Source organism: Canis lupus, chromosome X, assembly GCF_003254725.2.
Source record: "Canis lupus dingo isolate Sandy chromosome X, ASM325472v2, whole genome shotgun sequence".
In the NCBI taxonomy this organism is placed as follows: Eukaryota; Metazoa; Chordata; class Mammalia; order Carnivora; family Canidae; genus Canis; species Canis lupus.
Window position 1 is genome coordinate 88,228,167 of NC_064281.1, and position 18,105 is coordinate 88,246,271.

An 18,105-nucleotide genomic window follows, 5' to 3' on the forward strand; every position below is an offset into this window, starting at 1 on the left:
AAATAGGTGGCCTTTGATAAGTGGAAAGACACATCTTCTTGTAAGAGCCCTGAATGATCCAATAGTTTTAAGGGTAGTTAAGTTTGTAAGTGGAAAGATTAGGAAGTTCCCAATTGATAATTTCTGTTTACTAAATGAACTGTAAAGGAAATTCACCAACTAAGAAAATGTGGAGATGAATTTGAAGACTTGAAAAATTTATAATGTGTATAAATTACCTCTGATTGGACCATTGAGAGAGTATTCCTGCAAAAAACTGAAGTGTTTAATATGATAGGAATCATACTAAAGTTATTTTGTTGCTAAGGAGATAATTAGTACCCTGAGGTTTAAAGCAGTCTCCTCTGCATTACAATAGGAATCTGGAATTTCAACTGAGCAACTGTTAGACTTTTAAACAGATGATACTCTTTCATAAAGGAAGTTTGCTACCTACTTACAGATAATCCTATGGATGACCAATATAAGGCTTCTCTATGAATTAGGATATAATTTTCACAACAAAGTATCTTTGGCCATCTACATGTTTAATAACCAAATGGAGGAAACCTACTTCACATGAGGAGCTATGCTGGGCAATATACACAATTCTCATTTCATCTACTCTACTCTATGTAGTAGCCATATAGACAGGTTAAATTAGCACAAAGTTCCATAGCTAGTAAAGGAATTGGGGATTAAAGGGTCTGTCCTACAAAGTCTATGCTCTGTGCACAATACATAACAGAGCGTATTACACTTAAGGTTCAATTAATGCAATATTGAATGATCTCCAAAGCCTAGGGAAACAGCAATCTTCTTGTACAAATACATTCCTTATCTGGCAGGAGGCTGAGACCTAAATTTTTAATAAACTATAGCAATTGACTTGAGTCTGAGTTTTCTGCTTAATTGTTCCCCTACCAGACCCATTATATGGCTTGTGTTCTTCTATTAACTGGATATTTGAGGGGTTTTTTATTGATTACTTTTATTGCAAACCATCATATTATTTCTAAGAGTGAGGTATAAATCAAATAGTAAGTCATAAACTGTAAAGTATTTACATTTAAGAATCATACAAGACTCACAAAGCAGAACTCTTAATATACTCAATATTGAAAGAGTGCCATGACTGTGAGCCCCATGAGAGTATGAATATCAATATCTGTCTTATTCCCCAGTGCATAACTGGTACTCAGGACACGTTTGGCATGTAATAGATATTGAGTATTTTCTAAATGATTTACAAATCAAGTATTTAGAAATGTCATCGTGCCTAATGTTTATTATTTCAATTTTTTCAGTAAATTTCTCCATATAAGAAACGTAATTAAAATGCAAATATATATGAGCTAATTATGTATGGTTTAGATATACACAGAAAGTAGATATATGCATATGCCATAGAACAAATATAGTTTAAAATAAAAAACTAAGCAAGTGAAGGAAGCATAACAATTCCTTAGGAGAAACACATAACATTATTTCCAAGAGGTGATTTGATTAAATAAACATTTTTTGATGTTGGATACACTCAGACTCCTAGATTTCCACCTACAACATGGGTAAATTTGGGTAGATTACTTAATCTCCAGACTAGTTTACCTCATCTATAAAAGTAAAATAATTACAGTACCTATCTCACAGGGATACTCTGAGGATTATATCTGATAATGCTTGAAAATCATTACAGTACAATGCTATGCACATACTAACAACTCACTAAAATATTAGATCTTATTTTTTAGTAGTTCCAATTCAAACCTTTATCAACAAGACCTCATTTTACTAGGTCTGGCTGAAAAACACTTGGGTCTATGCCACAAAGCAAAACCAGATTACTTGTGGTGTTTCCTTCTTTCATTCATTAATTAACCAGACTGAAAAGTATAGAAGTAACTTTAAAGAGCCCCCTTGGTTTATAAAAAGATCTAGGAGAAAGAAAAACATTTCCCTTTGTATTTATCAGCACCAACTTGGCTGCTGATAGAGAAGACAATTTGGAAGTAATAGGTCAAATAAATAAAATAGCAATTAAAGAATGAGATCCTACTGACAGAAGTCTTACCAATATGATTTTCAAATAATATCAACAGCACCTAAAAACAAATACAAAAAATAATGAAATTTATCTTTGTACCATACTGTCTGGTTTTTTGTTTTGTTTTGTTTTGTTTTTTAACCATACTGTCTGTTAAAAAAATACATTTGGGAGGAGCCTGGATGGCTCAATCCATTGAGCATATGACTCTTGGTTTCAGCTCCAGTTATGACCTCACGGGTAGTGAGATTGAGTCAGGCTCAGTGCTCAGTGTAGAATCTGCTTGGAAATTCTCTCCCTCTGACCCTCACCCCACTCACATGCTCTCTCTCTCCTGCTCTCTCAAGTAAATAAATATATCTTTAACAAATACTTTTGGTTAACATTTCCATAGGACAAAAACTATTAGAGCTTCAGGGGCACCGGGATGGCTCAGTTGGTTAAGCATTCCACTCTTGATTTGGGCTCAGGTCATGATCTCAGGGTCATGAGATGGAGGAGGTGGACTCCTGCTGAGCATGGAGCCTGCTTAAGGTTCTCTATCTCCCTCTCCTTCTGCCCCTCAAAGCCCTCAAGCCCTCTCTCACTCTCTTAGAAAAAAAAAACAAAAACAAAAAACTACCAGAGCTTCAGAGTTATATATTAATGGTGTATCTAAAATAAATCAAACTGTAAAAACAAAAGCATTACATTTAAACTAATGAGAAATATTCTAAAACTTCACACTGAGAAAGATCCCAAAAATGATTGTTTTTAAAATAAGTTATTTCAACTAGCAGAAATGAATTTTCAACGACAACTTTAATACCAGAAGGTAAACATTAAAACTTAGCTTGCAAACATGACCATGAAGAATGATATATCTCAACAGCAAAATTTAATATTATAAATATATATTAAATATCTATTTTAATGCAATAGCCAGAAACTGGCAACAGATTTACTTTGTAAAGCTCTGAACAAAAAGACCATGTCTTCATCATCTCCATTAACTAATGTCTACAACATCAACACCTGGTATGTAGTAAATGCTTGAAAAGTGGGGGGGGGGGAGGGGGCGGTTATTTACTGAAGTAGAATTACAATGTTGTGTTAGTTTCGGGTGTATAATATATTGATTCATCATTTCTGTACAATGCCCAATGCTCACCATGATAAGTATAGTTACCATCTACCACCATACAGTATTATTGACTATATTCCCTAGGCTGTACTTCTCATCTCTGTGACTTATTTATAACTGGAAGTTTGTACCCCTTAGTCGCCTTTATTTCACCCATCCCCACACCTATCTTCCCTCTGGCAGCCACCATCAGTTTGATTTCTGTATTTAAGAGTCTGTTTTTATGTTTGTTCATTTGTTTATTGAATTCCACATACAAGTGAAATCTTGTGGTATTTGTCTTTCTCTGTCTGACTTATTTCACTTACCATAATACCCTCAAGGTCCATCCATATTGTCACAAAAGAAAAGATCCCATTCTTCTTTACAGCAAATATTCCATCACTCTCTCTCTCTCACACACACACATACACACCTTTATCCATTCATCTATCAATGAATATTTAGGTTGCTTCCATATCTTGACAATACAATAAACATAGAGACGGATTATCTTTTCGAATTAGCATTTTTGTTTTCTTTTGGTAAATACACAAAAGCGGAATTACTGGATCATAAAGAATTTTTATTTTTTTGATTTTTTGATGAACCTGCATAGTGTTTTCCACAGTGGCTACACCAATTTACATTCCCACCAATAGTGCATAAGAGGTTTTTGTTTCTCCACATCCTTGCCAACATTTACTATTTCTTATCTTTCTCATTCTAGCCATTCTGACTGATAAGAGGTGATATCTCATTGTGGTTTTGCATTTCCCTGATGATGATGAGTGATGCTTAGCATCTTTTCATGTTTCTGTTGGACATCTATATGTCCTTTTTTGGAAAAATGTCTGTTTAGGTCTTCTGTTCATTTTTTGTAATGTTTCAAATTTTCATTTAAATTCTAGTCAGTGGGGCTCCTGGGTGGCTGAGTTGGTTGAGCATCCGACTCTTGGGCTCAAGTCATGGTCTTGGAGTTTATAGGACTAAGCCCTGCAATGAGCTCCATGCTCAGCAAAGAGTCAGCTTGAGATTGTTTCTCTCTCCCTCTCCCTCTGTCCCTCTTCCCCATGCTCTCTTTCTCTCTCTCTAAAATAAATAAATAAATTTTTTAAGAAGATTAACTTCTAGTTAGTTAACATATAGTGCAATATTAGTTTCAGGAGCAGAATTTAGTGATTCATCACTTACATACAACACCAAATGCTCATCACAAGTGCCCTCCCTTAATACCTATCACCCATTTAACACATCCACCTGCCCACCTCCCTCCATCAATCCTCAATTTGTTCTCAAGAGTCTCTCTTACAGTTTGCCTCACTCTCTTTTTTGTTCCTACCCCCTACATTCATCTGTTTTGTTTGTTAAATTCCACATGAGTGAAATCATATGGTATTTGTCTTTCTCTGACTGACTTATTTTGCTTAGCATAATACTCTCTGGTTCCATCCATGACATTGCAAATGGCAAGATTTCATTCTTTGTTATGGCTGAGTAATGTTCCACACTGTCTTTATCCATCCAGCATTTGATGGCTCCTTCCATAATTTGGCTACTCTTGATAATGATGCTATAAATATCGGGGTGTATGTGCCCCTATAAATCAGCATTTTTGTAACCTATGGTAAATACCTACAGCTCAACTGCTGGGTTATAGGGTAGTTTTATTTATTTATTGTATAACACCTGTTGATTTTTTTTTTTTGTCAGAAAGAGAGCATACAAGCAGGGAGAGCAGCAGGGTGAGGGAGAAGCAGGGTCCCCATTGGGCAAGGAGCCTGATGAGGGACTTGATCAGGACCCTGGGATCATGACCTGAGCCCAAAGCAGATGCTTAACGTAATGAGCCACCCAGGTATCCCAAGGTAGTTCTATTTTTAACTTTTTGAGGAACATCCATTCTGTTTCCAGAGTTACTATACCAGTTTACATTTCCACCAACAGTGTAAGTGGGTTCCCCTATCTCTGCATCCTTGCCAACACCTATTTCCTACGTGTTAATCTTAGCCATTCTGACAGGTGTGAGGTGGTATCTCATTGCAGTTTTGATTTGTATTTCCCTAATGATGAGTGATGCTGAGCATTTTTTCATGTGTCTATTAGCCATCTGAATGTCTTCTTTGGAAAAATGTCTAATTATGTATTCTGCCCATTTCTTAACAGGATTATTTGTTTTTTGAGTGTTGAGTTTGATATTCTTTATAGATTTTGCAGGAGGAAAGAATATCCAATGGAAAAAAATCTCTTCAACAAATGGTCTTGGGAAAACTGGACAGCAACATGCAGAATGAAACTGGACTATTTTTTTACATCATACACAAAAAGAAATTATAAATGGATTAAAAACCTACATGTGAGACAGGAAAACCATCAAAATCCTAGAGGAGAACACAGGCAGCAACCTCTTTGACATTGGCCATAGCAACTTCTTACTAGATACATTTCCTGAGGCAAGGGAAACAAAAGCAAAAATGAACCACTGGGACTTCACCAAGATAAACAACTTCTGCACACTGAAGGAAACAATCAACAAAACCAAAAGGCAATTATCGGAATGGGAGAAGATATTTGCAACTGAAATACCAGATAAGGGTTAGTATCCAAAATATATAAAGAACTTATCAACCTCTGCTCGTTTGTTAATTGGATTGTCTGGGGTTTTGTGTGTGTGTGTGTGTGTGTTGGGTTGTATAATTTCATATATTCTGGATATTAATCCCTTATTAGATATATCATTTGCAAATATCTTTTCCAGTCAGTGGCTGCTTTTCTGTTTCATGATTTTCTTCACTGTAGAAAAGCCTTTTATTTTGGTGCCATCCGAACAGTTTATTTTAACTTTTGTTTTCCTTGCCTGAGGAGACACATCGATAAATACACTGCTAAGACCAATATCCAAAAAATTACTATTTCTTCTTTTCAGAGTTTTATAGTTTCATGTCTAACACATTTAGGTCTTTAATTTATTTTGAGGCTTTTTTGTTTGTTTATTGAAAAGACTGCCTTTCTCCCCCCCCCCCCCCCCCCCCCACTATACTTTCTCCTTGTCATAGATTAGTTGACCATATAGGTATGGGTTTCTTTTTGGTCTCTCAATCCTATAATTCTAATCCTCAGATTCCTGGTCTAAAGAATGGAAGACAGCAGTACACAAATCCTAAAACCTTTTATGGTATTTTTTATGATTATACTTAAGAATATATTGTGAACTATTCCTTATTTTATATATAAAAAAATCTGGAAATTTTGGTGGTACAAAATAACAAGAAATTATAACAGTATTTATATACTGGTACATTTGTCCATTTGGCATATTTGTACATTTTGTAAAAATGTACATTTTATACATGTTGTTTCTTCACTAATAAGCATAATTATATACAATTAAGTGCAATTTTATAATATCGGTTATAGCAATATACTAATTTCTCCTAATATGAGATTGATCTTAAATTTTAAAGATTATGAATGAGAGATAAACATAAGTAAAAATACATAAATTGCATTATCTATAATTCAATTATTAAAAAGCATCTAGTTCAATGCTTCACATGATTCTGCTCTCCCTCCCTTCTTTGTATTTAATTATTAACTTTCACATATTTTCTTCAGAGTAAATGAATCATCTTCCCACAGAAGATATTCAGCTGCCCTTGGTAATTCAAGCTAACTTGGATTTTAATCTGTTTTTTAATGGATGAAACCACATGCTTTGGAAGGCATTAAAATAAGTAAAGTGATTCCAAATGTTTTAAGTCAATACGATTTACCATAAAAAAGGAATAAAATAAATAAATACCTTTTTCCATTTGTTTGGAAGGGATGTAATCTGTAATTGAAAATCTTAACTCTGATAAAAAATCAAAAATATGTAAAATAAAATATGCATTTGTATGTGGCTCAAATTTTCCATTCATCCTGGTAGCTTGAAAAAATAAGTATGCTTTGAGCTTAAAACCAAAAGAAGAGTTGCTGCCTACTAAGAGGAGAATGAATTAACATCGACACCATGAAAAGTAAGTGTAGTTTTCGAAGCATTCCAAAAGAGGAAGGTGTTATGCATTAATATTTGCTAATTTAACATTATACTAATTTGTTTGAAGGAAGAAGTTCAGACCCAAGAGGGGCATTTATTTTTTAAGATTTTATTATTTATTCATGAAAGACACAGAGAGAGGCAGAGACACAGGCAGAGGGAGAAGCAGGCTCCATGCAGGGAGCCTGATGTGGGACTCAATCCCAGGATCCTGGGACCACACCCTGAGCCAAAGGCAGACATGCAATCACTGAGCCACCCAGGCGTCCCAAAATAAATTTTTAAAAGAAAATAAAAATATGAAATATTAACCAGAGCATAAAGCACATGCTTTAAAACCACAAAAGAAGGGGGGTTTAGGGGAATGGGCCAAGTAGGTGATGGGAATTAAGGAGTGCATTTTTTATGATAAGCACCAGATGATTTATAGAATTGCTGAATCACTACATTGTACACCTGGAACTAATATAGCACTGTATGTTAACTAACTGGAATTAAAACAATAACTTAAAAAAAAATAAGTAAAACCATAGAAGAAAATCCAAAAGAACTTAATAAGGTAGAATACAATTCAGAATAGAGACCTATTTAAAAATGTTAAGTACCTGTTATAAAGACCTTGAAGCATCACTTAAAATATCAAACTATTATTGGATAATAAACTGATATCAATATAAAGCTTGAACAACCATAAAGCCTTATTTCTAAAACTGGTCACTCAACCAGTAGATCAGCATCACTTGGAAGTTTCTTAGAAATGCAGAATCTCAAAGCCCATCCTTGAACTGTTGAATCAACTGGGATCTGGAACTTACTGGTCAATAAGGTCATCTAGGTGATCCATATGCATATTAAAGTTTAAGAATCGGACGCGCCTGGGTGGCTTCAGCTGTTGAGCATCTGTCTTTGGCTCAGGGCGTGATGCCGGGGTCTTGGGATCTAGTCCCAGATCGGGCTCCCTCCATGGAGCCTGCTTCTCCTTCTGCCTGTGTCTCTCATGAATAAATAAAATCTTTAAAAAAATGTTTAAGAATCACTGTCTATAGTATAATTTTTACTTCATAAATTATATAGCATTACTTTTTTATTTCTTTGCATCAGAAGTGACTGAGATATCTGAACAAAGTTCTAGAAAATTCAATTTGCTATGTGAAAAATCTATTTCTATTTATATATTTGCATCTGTATGTATCAAATATATTTCTCACTTATTTAGGTAGACACTTGATGAATATTAATGGCATACAATAAAAATAATTTTTCCTAAAGTGGCAGGGTAATAAAAATTATGTATTTGAGAATCAAACAAAATAGTTTACAATAATTTCTTCAAATTTTTTAAAAGATCACATTTTATTTTATTTTTTTTAAATAATAAATTTATTTTTTATTGGTGTTCAATTTACCAACATAGAGAGTAACACCCAGTGCTCATCCCGTCAAGTGCCCCCCTCAGTGCCCGTCACCCATTCACCCCCACCCCCCGCCCTCCTCCCCTTCCATCACCCTTAGTTCGTTTCCCAGAGTTAGGAGTAAAAGATCACATTTTAAACAAACTTCTCAGGGCGCCTGGGTGGCTCGATCTGTTAAGTGTCTGCCTTCCACTCAGATCATGATCCCAGGATACTGGGATCAAACCTCCATCAGGCTGCCTGCATCAGGCTCCCTGCTCCAGGAGCAGCCTGCTTCTCCTTTTCCCTCTGCCTGCCACTCCCCCTGCTTATATTCTTTCTCTGTCAAATTAATAAAGAAATTTATTATTTTCTTTAAAAAAAAAAAAAAGAATCTTCTCTTTTTACAAATTACAGTAACTTTCAAATGATTCAATCAGCAACTTCCCATCCAAATCTACTGATGTCAGAATTCTCATAACCTCTAAAAACTCTAAATTTTCCAATGCAGTTAATACTCTCCTTTGCTAGAACAGCTAAAGCCTTGCATAAAACACACACACACACACAAACATAAACACACACACACACACACACACACACACACATTCTGTGGAAATTCTAAGCTATTTAAGCACTATAAATATAGGGATTTTTTTTTCATGTTTTAAAATGCAGAAATAGAAGAGATTATGCTTTAAGGAACAGAAGAGATCTAGGCATTTCCAAATTAATTTAATATATAGTAATGTATCAAAGGGAACCCAGGGTCTTAGAGCACTCTGGATACTGAGATAGATTCCTGACAACTTTAGAACCATTCCATGTACAACATCAAAATTCACTAAAGCAAATAAAAATTCAAAATTCTGTGATAAACTTAGAGTACTTTTCAAACAACTTATGCCAAATATTTACTTACGTATTTCTTTAAATCTGAGACTTTAGGGTGAGTAACTATAAAACAGGGGCAATATAATCTTATTAATATTTACCTGAATAAACCTTCCACTTTTAGGATGAATAACAATTATGAATAAATGACATTTTAATAAAATATATGAAATTTTTAAAAACTAGAATTGCTTGAAAATGTAAGATTATTTTTTAATCAAATTGCTTAAGGGTATTTCAATACTATACCTCACACTAAAATCTACAATACAAATAATCACAATTTGACCTATCCTATCTTTTATTTTATGCAAAGGCTTATCTGACACATATACAAAAAGTCTAACTTACACAAAGGTGATTTCTTTTGTGAAGATATCTTAGGAAATTATGGTTTTTTTAAAGAAAACGTTATCTACTGCAAATAATATGATGTAAAGAGAATCTGGACTCAAACAACTTACGTGGAATATCCTCTTGAAGTCTATTTTTCCATAGTAGAGAATATAGACACAAGCTATCAAATACCTAGAAAAGATGGATGCTGTGATGTTGAGAGAAGAGGTAGAGAGGGAGAAAAGAAATCTCAGACTTTAATTTTTTCATTCAACTTTATCCACAGTTTGCATCGGTAATATACATTTAGTGTTCCATTTATTTTTAAATGCATCGGAAAATCAATTATGATAGATCTGTGACCAATACAAAGATTTCTGAATTCTTCAAAAAACTCACTTAGAAAAGTCAATAAACTAGCATTCTGTAGAGATAATTATTAAACAAATGGTAATGCATTTTTACTCCTTATTTCAATTCTAACATATCCAACAACACTTCTTTCTTGTGCCATACAATAATAAAATTTAGCAGAAGTAGCTATCTACTACATTCTTTAGGGCCTAATAAAATATTTCAGTTTAATTACTTAACCCTCTTCAAATCACAAATCCAATTCAAATAATTATAATAATTCTTAATTCAATAATTGATGAAGTAAATATAAAATAACCATAAAAACCATTTAGAATAAAATTTACACTTATTTAAAAACTACTAAAAGAAATACATCAGAGCCTTGATAAAAGAAACTGACTTAGAAGTGGTGTTGCCTTCTGGCATTACAGTAAATAAACTGACATGATATGGATTTCAGATGAACCCCTCTTAAGTCGAATTTTTTTTTGCAGTAAGAATGCTATAGTAAGATTCTGCTGTATTTACCCTTTAAGATAATAACTGACAAGTAAGTGAAATGCAATAAGGAAATGGCCTATAATTTCACTAATATTTCAATGATATGAAACAGGAAAATACTTGTAAAATAATTAACACCTAGCTTGATTAATAAGAGGACTCCTACAGCATGATAACTATGAAAGCAATATGAATGATTGCTGTAGCTTTTACTGGTCACTTTATTTGTAACATTGTCAAATTTCTACAATAAAAGCTAACAACTTAAGATATTTATTTGCCATTTCTTACCTTTATTACCCAAGTTTTCACTAGGGAGACTGATTATGCCAATGAAGTTTTTTTTAGATCCAACTGAAAAATAGTAACTAATTAGCTCAAATATTTAAAGTAATAAATTACTAATAATTTAATTTTTAAACCTTATAGTCATAAGAAGCTTTAATTCTTTAAAAGCTCCAAATTCACACTTGGGGAATATAAAGAACACATCTGTATTCTAATGCCAAAATGTAATAATATGGCTTCATGCCAACTGATCAAAAAAAGTTGAGATGCTCCTAAACCAAACCTTACTACCATTTGGCACACTAGTTTTTACCTTTTATATATACCCTTTGAAATTCCCAGGCCAACACTTTTAATAAGTTGCATCCATATTAAGAGGTAACAAGTGCAAATAATCACATATTTAAGATATGGTACTTGCTTGGCTACTACAAAAGTAATTATACTAAGGTTCTTCTATAGCAAACTGAGTTATTCATTACAGTAATGTTTTTGAAAAATTCCTGCACTACTACCAACATAAATTTATCCCTCTCCAAATTAAACAAGGACTTTGTAACATAGTATACTTATGAAAATATTTATAGAATGGTCTGTTTAATTCAACATATTGTTAATTAAGGATCATAAGATTTACAGGATCCACAGATGGCCAGATTTCAAATAAAAACCTACTCTTCAATTGCTGCTGTCTTAATCTCAATAAAACTAATGGCAGCACACTGACATAATGTTACTGAAAATCAAGACATAAACCCAAACTTTGGCAGTTTAATCAAAATGTCCTTGATAATTAGTACTTTGCTACTTCTCAAAAACCTTACTGCTTTGTGTAACATTTTCAATACAGAAATAAAATACTCTTCAAATAATACATTTTAAAAGATGATTATGTTTTGCAAAATTAAATAGCATAAATTAAGCATATTAACATTGGAGTTTTTTTGACAACATGACATAACCAATTTAAGGAAAACTGCAATGGACTAAATAAAAAACCACAAATGTCACAATGTGAGGCACATTTAAATCCTCACATATTACTGACCTTACAAAATCTACTAAAATATTTTAAAGTTCCATTGATTCCATTAATACATAAAAAGAAATTGCAAAAATGCTTAAGACTATATAAGAGTCATCAATTACACAGGCACTTCACATGTAAACAATCTACAGTACAACTGAAAATATTTTGGCACCAACCTATAATACTAAAAGAATTTAATATAAAGCCAGAGTTCTGCATTTTCTACTCATTTTTTTCTAGAAAACTAAGACCAAAGATTGAAGAAACTGTGTATAAACTAGAATTAGAAGTGTATTAAATAACTCAAATATAGAATAGTTTTAAATCGGTAAAAAAATGATTACCTCATCCAGGTGCTTACTAGTATGCTATGATATAAAAAATTAAACCTAATGTGATTATTAAATTGAAACCACATTTTAAATTTAGTATCAATCTGGTTTTTGAAAAATAATCAAGGTTATCAACTGACTTAGTAAAAAGAGAATTTGAATTTAATTGAAAAGTCTTAAGTTAATCCAGTTTTCCCCCAAAAGAAGCTTGGGCAATTCTTAATTTAATTTTGATGTTTTAACATAATTTTTTTAAAACCTAAGGCTTCACCTAACAAAATTATTTTTGATTAGACGTTATCATGAATTTGAGATATTTGAAATCACTTCAAATAAAAGCAACTATACACTTATAATTTTGAAATGTTACATCAAGCAGTAGAAAGCTGAGATGCCTTGGTTGTAGGTAATTCAAGAAGAGCCTGAACTGTGACACCGACTTTCACAAGACCTCTTTCTTCCAAAATATGATGAGGCAAACAAAGTCTTTCCTGAAAAACAAAATAAATGATATCAGAACATTTGTTTTTTAATAGTGCAGTAAAGCTAAGACAAACCAGAACTGGATTTTTAAAACATTTCTTGTAAAACTTCAAGCAAAAACTGTATGATTCTAATTAAATTAAATTCTAATTTTTTATTCTTTTATTGAGGTATAATTGACATATAACATTATATTGGTTTGAGATGTAAAACATAATGATTTGGAATATGTTACAGTATAATGCAAAATGATCACCACAGTAAATCATAGTACCATCACCATACAAAGTTAACTTTTAAGATTTATTCTCTTGGCAACTCTAAGTACTCTACAATATTACTGACTATAGTCACTCTGTGGGACATTGTATCTCTGTGACATATTTATTTTATAATTGAAAATTTGTACCTCATCAGCCCCCATCACCTGATTTCACCTACTCTCCTCTGGCAAACACCATTCTGTTCTCTGTATCTATGATGTACATTTTATTTTGTTTATTCATTTGGGGTTTTTTAAGACTGCATACGTAAGTGAAAACATACAAGATTTCTTTCTCTCTGTCTGACTTAATTTGCTTATCATAATTTCCTCAAGGTCCATCCATGTCACAAATGGTAAGATTTCATTCTTTTTATGGCTGAGTAGCATTCCATTGTATATATACTACATCTGTATCCATTCATCAGTTGATGAGACACTTAGGTTGCTTCAATATCCTGGCTATTGTAAATAATGCTACAATGAACATAGGGGTGCAAATGTCCCTTTGAATGGGTATTTTTATTTTCTTTGGATAAACACTCAGAAGTAGAATTGCTACATCTTATGATATTTCTATCTTTAATTTTTTGAGTAACCCACATACTGTTTTAGATAATGGCTGTACCAATTTACATTCCCACCAACAAGGCATGAGGGTTCCCTTTTCTCCACACCCTCACCAACATTTTGTCTTTTTGATGATTGCCATTCTAACAGATGTGAAGTGATATCTCATTGTGTAAATTCTACTTCTAAAATGTCTGTTTCAATAAATTTTTATGGTATGGGATTCTATTTTACAGGCTGTGTTTTCATCTGAGGTTGATCTAATCCATATAATAAGCAAATATTTTAAAGTGAGACAATCATGCTAGATGTTCCCTAGGCTCCTGTGTTGGAGTAGAAAGAGCACTACATTTCCAGCCAGGACATCTAAGGGCCTTGCAATATGAAGTACTAAAGGTACTAAAATTCCCTGAGATTCAGTTTCTTTATCCTGACACTGGACTGTGTGAGAAAGAAAGTGAATAATCAAGAGGTAGAAGCGCTTTGTAAACTCTTCAGTCCTGTACAAAATTGTCTGCTTTGGTTTGTTCATTCTACCAGTTCTCAGGATCCATAGTCTCTGATACATGAAGAGATTCACTACTTTTTTTGTCTTTAGTTTACTTCTCTCCAGCTTCTAGTGATGCTTCCTCGCTTGTAGTTCCAGTGATCTAGAATTTCATAAATAACAACACCTCCCCTTACAAGCACATCACGTGTCATTTGATCTTCACAATTCTATAAAAAGTTTAAAAGCAGGGACACCTGGGTGGCTTAGCAGTTGAGCATCTGCCTTCGGCTCAGGGCCTGATCCAGGGTCTAGGGATCAAGTCCTGCATCAGGTTCCCTGTGGAGAGCCTGCTTCTCCCTCTGCCTGTGTCTCTGCCTCTCTCTGTTGTCTCTCATGAGTAAATAAAATATTTAAAAAGAAAAAAAAAAGTTTAAAAGCAACTCTGGCCTCTAGCTGCCATCTTGCATCCCCACATGTGTGCGCCTAACCTCAGCTGGTCCGCCCGACACCCCCTGAGTGCCAACCCTAGTCCCCCGCGCAGTCCCATTTGCGCCCCAACAAGATGAAAGAAACTATTATGAACCAGGAGAAACTTGCCAAACTGCAAGCACAAATGCGCATTGGTGGGAAAGGAACTGCTCGCTGAAAGAAGAAGGTGGTTCATAGAACAGCTACAGCAGATGATAAAAAACTTGAGTTTTCTTTAAAGAAGTTAGGGGTAAACAATATCTCTGGTATTGAAGAAGTGAATATGTTCACAAACCAAGAACGGTGATCCATTTTAACAACCCTAAAGCTCAGGCATCGCTGGCAGTGAACACTTTCACCATTACAGGCCATGCTGAGACAAAGCAGCTGACAGAAATGCTACCCAGTATCTTAAACCAGCTTGGTGCAGACAGTCTGACTAGTTTCAAAAGACTGGCTGAAGCTTTGCCCAAACAATCCATGGATGGAAAAGCACCACTTGCTACCGGAGAGGACGATGATTATGAAATTCCAGATCTTGTGGAGAATTTTGACGAAGCTTCCAAGAATGAAGCAAACTGAATTGAGTCAACTTCTAAAGAAGATAAAACTTGAAGAAGTTACTGGGAGCTCCTATTTTATATTATGACTGCTTTTTAAAATTTTGTTCGTGGGTCTGATAAAATCTAGATCTCTAATATTTTTAAGCCCAAGCCCCTTGGACACTGCAGCTCTTTTCAGTTTTTGCTTATACACAATTCATTCTTAGCAGCTAATTAAGCCGAAGAAGCCTGGGAATAAAGTTTGAAACAAGGTTAATAAAGTTTAAAAAATAAATAAATAAAAGCAACTCTGCATTAGGTTTCATTAGCCTTCACTGATCCTACTCTAACAACATTCTTTCTTTTTTTCTTCTTTTTTGTAAGTAATCTCTACTCCTAACATGGGGCTTGAACTCACAACACCAAGATCAAGTGTCACATGCTCTACCAACTAAGCTAGTTAGATGTCCCTCTCCTAATATTCTTAATGTTTTCAAGAGTTCTTTCTTCACCCTCTTCTCTTGTATACTATATCTTCTCTTTGGTATTCTCAAAGCTTTATCAAAACTGCAAGGGTTAAGTGAAAGTTTGCATACGTGTGCATATCATCAAATAAATTTGGTAGCTATTTCTGAAGAAATGATGCAATCCACTGCTTCAGTTGGGACACCCATTCATCTTAGGAAAATAAGCTACTAATGGATAAAGTGAATGGCAAACAGGCCACCTACAGGTCCTGTTTTTTAACTGTATTATACTTGGTTAGCACAGTATTTTACAAATCTAGAAACATTACATTTTTTCTTAAGATTTTATTTATTTGAAAGAGAGAGCGGGGGTGAGGGGGAAGCAGAGGGAAAGGCAGAGAAAGAATCCCAAGCAGATTCTCCCGCTGCGTGGGGAGCCCCATGCAGGACTAGATCTCATGACCCTGAGATCATGACCTGAGCTGAAATTAAGAATCAGATGTTTGACTGAACCACCCAGGTGTCCCAAAGATTATATACGTATTTTTAAATCACTGTTTCTAGAAATAGGGGAAGGTTTGGCAAGACTGGGCTCCTATTCCCAAATACTAACAACTATACCCTCCATCCTGATAACTTTTGAATCTTTATTTCCTGCCATGATCTCTTTACTCTGCTATGAATACAAAAAAGAACATGATATAACCAAATGGATGTCTAACAAAAATACCAAAATCAATATATCCAAAACAGAATTACTCCATCACTATATTAACTTTTCCTTTTATATTCTATACCTCAGTCGGTAATACACTATTCAATCTCTTTCAACATAAACTTGAGAATCAATAATCTTTTTTTTTAAAGATTTTATTTATTTATTCATGAGAGACATAGAGAGAGAGAGAGAGGCAGAGACATAGGTAGAGAGAGAAGCAGGCTCCATGCAGGAAACCCGACATGGGACTCGATCCCGGATTCCAGGATCACACCCTGGGCCAAAGGCAGACGCTCAACCACTGAGCCACCCAGGCATCCCTCAATAATCTTTTTCTCTTCATGATTCTGATAAACCATTCACCAAATATTACTGATAATATCCCATTAATCAGAAGCATTCTCAAAAACTATCTTATCTGTATTTTCACATTTGTTGCCCTCCTACTGTTTTATTTATTCATATGGCCACTAAAATGTTAGAAAAAAAAAAAAAGGTTTCAAATCAATGACCTCAGCTTCCACCTTAGAAACCAAAAAAAGAAAAATTAAACCAATGGGAAGCAGAAAGAAAGAACAAATAAAGTTGAAAGAGGAAAACAATAAAATAAAAACAAGAAAAAAACAGAAAAAATACCAGTGAAATGAAGCATTAGTTCATTGAGAAAATTACTAAAAATTCATCAACCTCTAGCTAGGTTAATCAGAAAAAAAAAAGAGAAAATATACAAATTACCAATATTAGGAATAGGAGAAATAACATCATCAGAGAGTCTACAAATACTAAGGTGATAAGAATGGGACAGTTAAACTTTAGAAGAATAATTTCGACAAACTATGTGAAATAGACAAATTCTTTGAAAAATAGTATACCAAAGTTCATGTAAGAAGAAATAGAAAACCGGAATAGACCTATATCTATTAAAGAAATTAAAATTGTAGTTAAAATTAACCTTTCCACAGGGGCACCTAGGTGGCTCAGCGGTTGAGTGTCTGCCTTTGGCTTAGGTCGTGATCCCGGGATCCTGGGATCAAGTTCCACATCAGGCTCCCTCTGGGGAGCCTGCTTCTCCTTCTGCGTATGTCTCCGATTCTCTCTGTGTCTCTCATGAATAAATAAATAAATAAATAAAATCTTTATAAAGAAAAAAGGAAAAAAAAAAACCTTCCCACAATTAAAACTCCTGGCCCAAATAGATTCATTAAAGAATCTGACTAAATATTTTAAAAGGAAATAATATTAATTCTACACAAAATCGAGTTAAGTGAAGAGCAGGGAATAATTCTTAACCTTTTCCAAGAGGTCAAGATTACCTTGACACTAAAAGCCAGGCAAAGATGTTAAAATAAAACTAAAGACCAGTATCCCCATGAATGAACATAGATGCAAAAAGTCTAAACAAAAGTTTAGCAGACTGATTTCAACAATATAAAAACAACAAAATCTATGATGACCAAGGTTTATCCCATGAATCCAAGTTTGAGTTAATATCTGAAAATCAACCAAGGTAAATCACAATATTGTAAAAGAAAAAATATGTAATAGTTGTAGAAAAATCATTTGACAAAATTCAGCATCCACTGCTGATAAGAACACTTAGCAACTAGGAATAGAGAGAAATTTTCTCAAGCTGATATAGTTCATCTCTAAAAAACCCAACAGCTAACATTTGCAAATCATGTATCTCATAAAGTACTTCTATCTGGATTATATTAAAAACACTTAAAATTCAATAATAAAAAAGTGAATAATTCAATTAACAAATGGACACAGGATTTGAAAAGACATTTCGCCAAAGAATATATATAAATA

The 18,105-nt window shown here is 33.8% G+C and overlaps 1 protein-coding gene and 1 pseudogene across 9 annotated transcripts in view; one reads left to right on the forward strand and one right to left on the reverse strand.

The window, feature by feature from the left end:
- LRCH2 (leucine rich repeats and calponin homology domain containing 2) overlaps window positions 1-18,105 on the reverse strand; it is a 215,062-nt gene that overhangs the window by 79,466 nt on the left and 117,491 nt on the right. For 6 of the 9 annotated variants that reach the window (XM_025431354.3, XM_025431349.3, XM_025431353.3 and 3 more), the window contains one exon: window positions 10,025-12,784. In XM_025431354.3, the coding sequence (XP_025287139.1) occupies window positions 12,665-12,784 (120 nt within the window). In that variant the 3' untranslated portion in view covers window positions 10,025-12,664. Of the gene's footprint in view, window positions 1-9,913; window positions 9,994-10,024; window positions 12,785-18,105 lie in introns of those variants that run through there. The other 3 variants (XR_007409431.1, XR_007409430.1, XM_035712360.2) reach the window with 3 other exon arrangements.
- Window positions 14,622-15,389, forward strand: LOC112649212 (transcription factor BTF3-like; annotated as a pseudogene).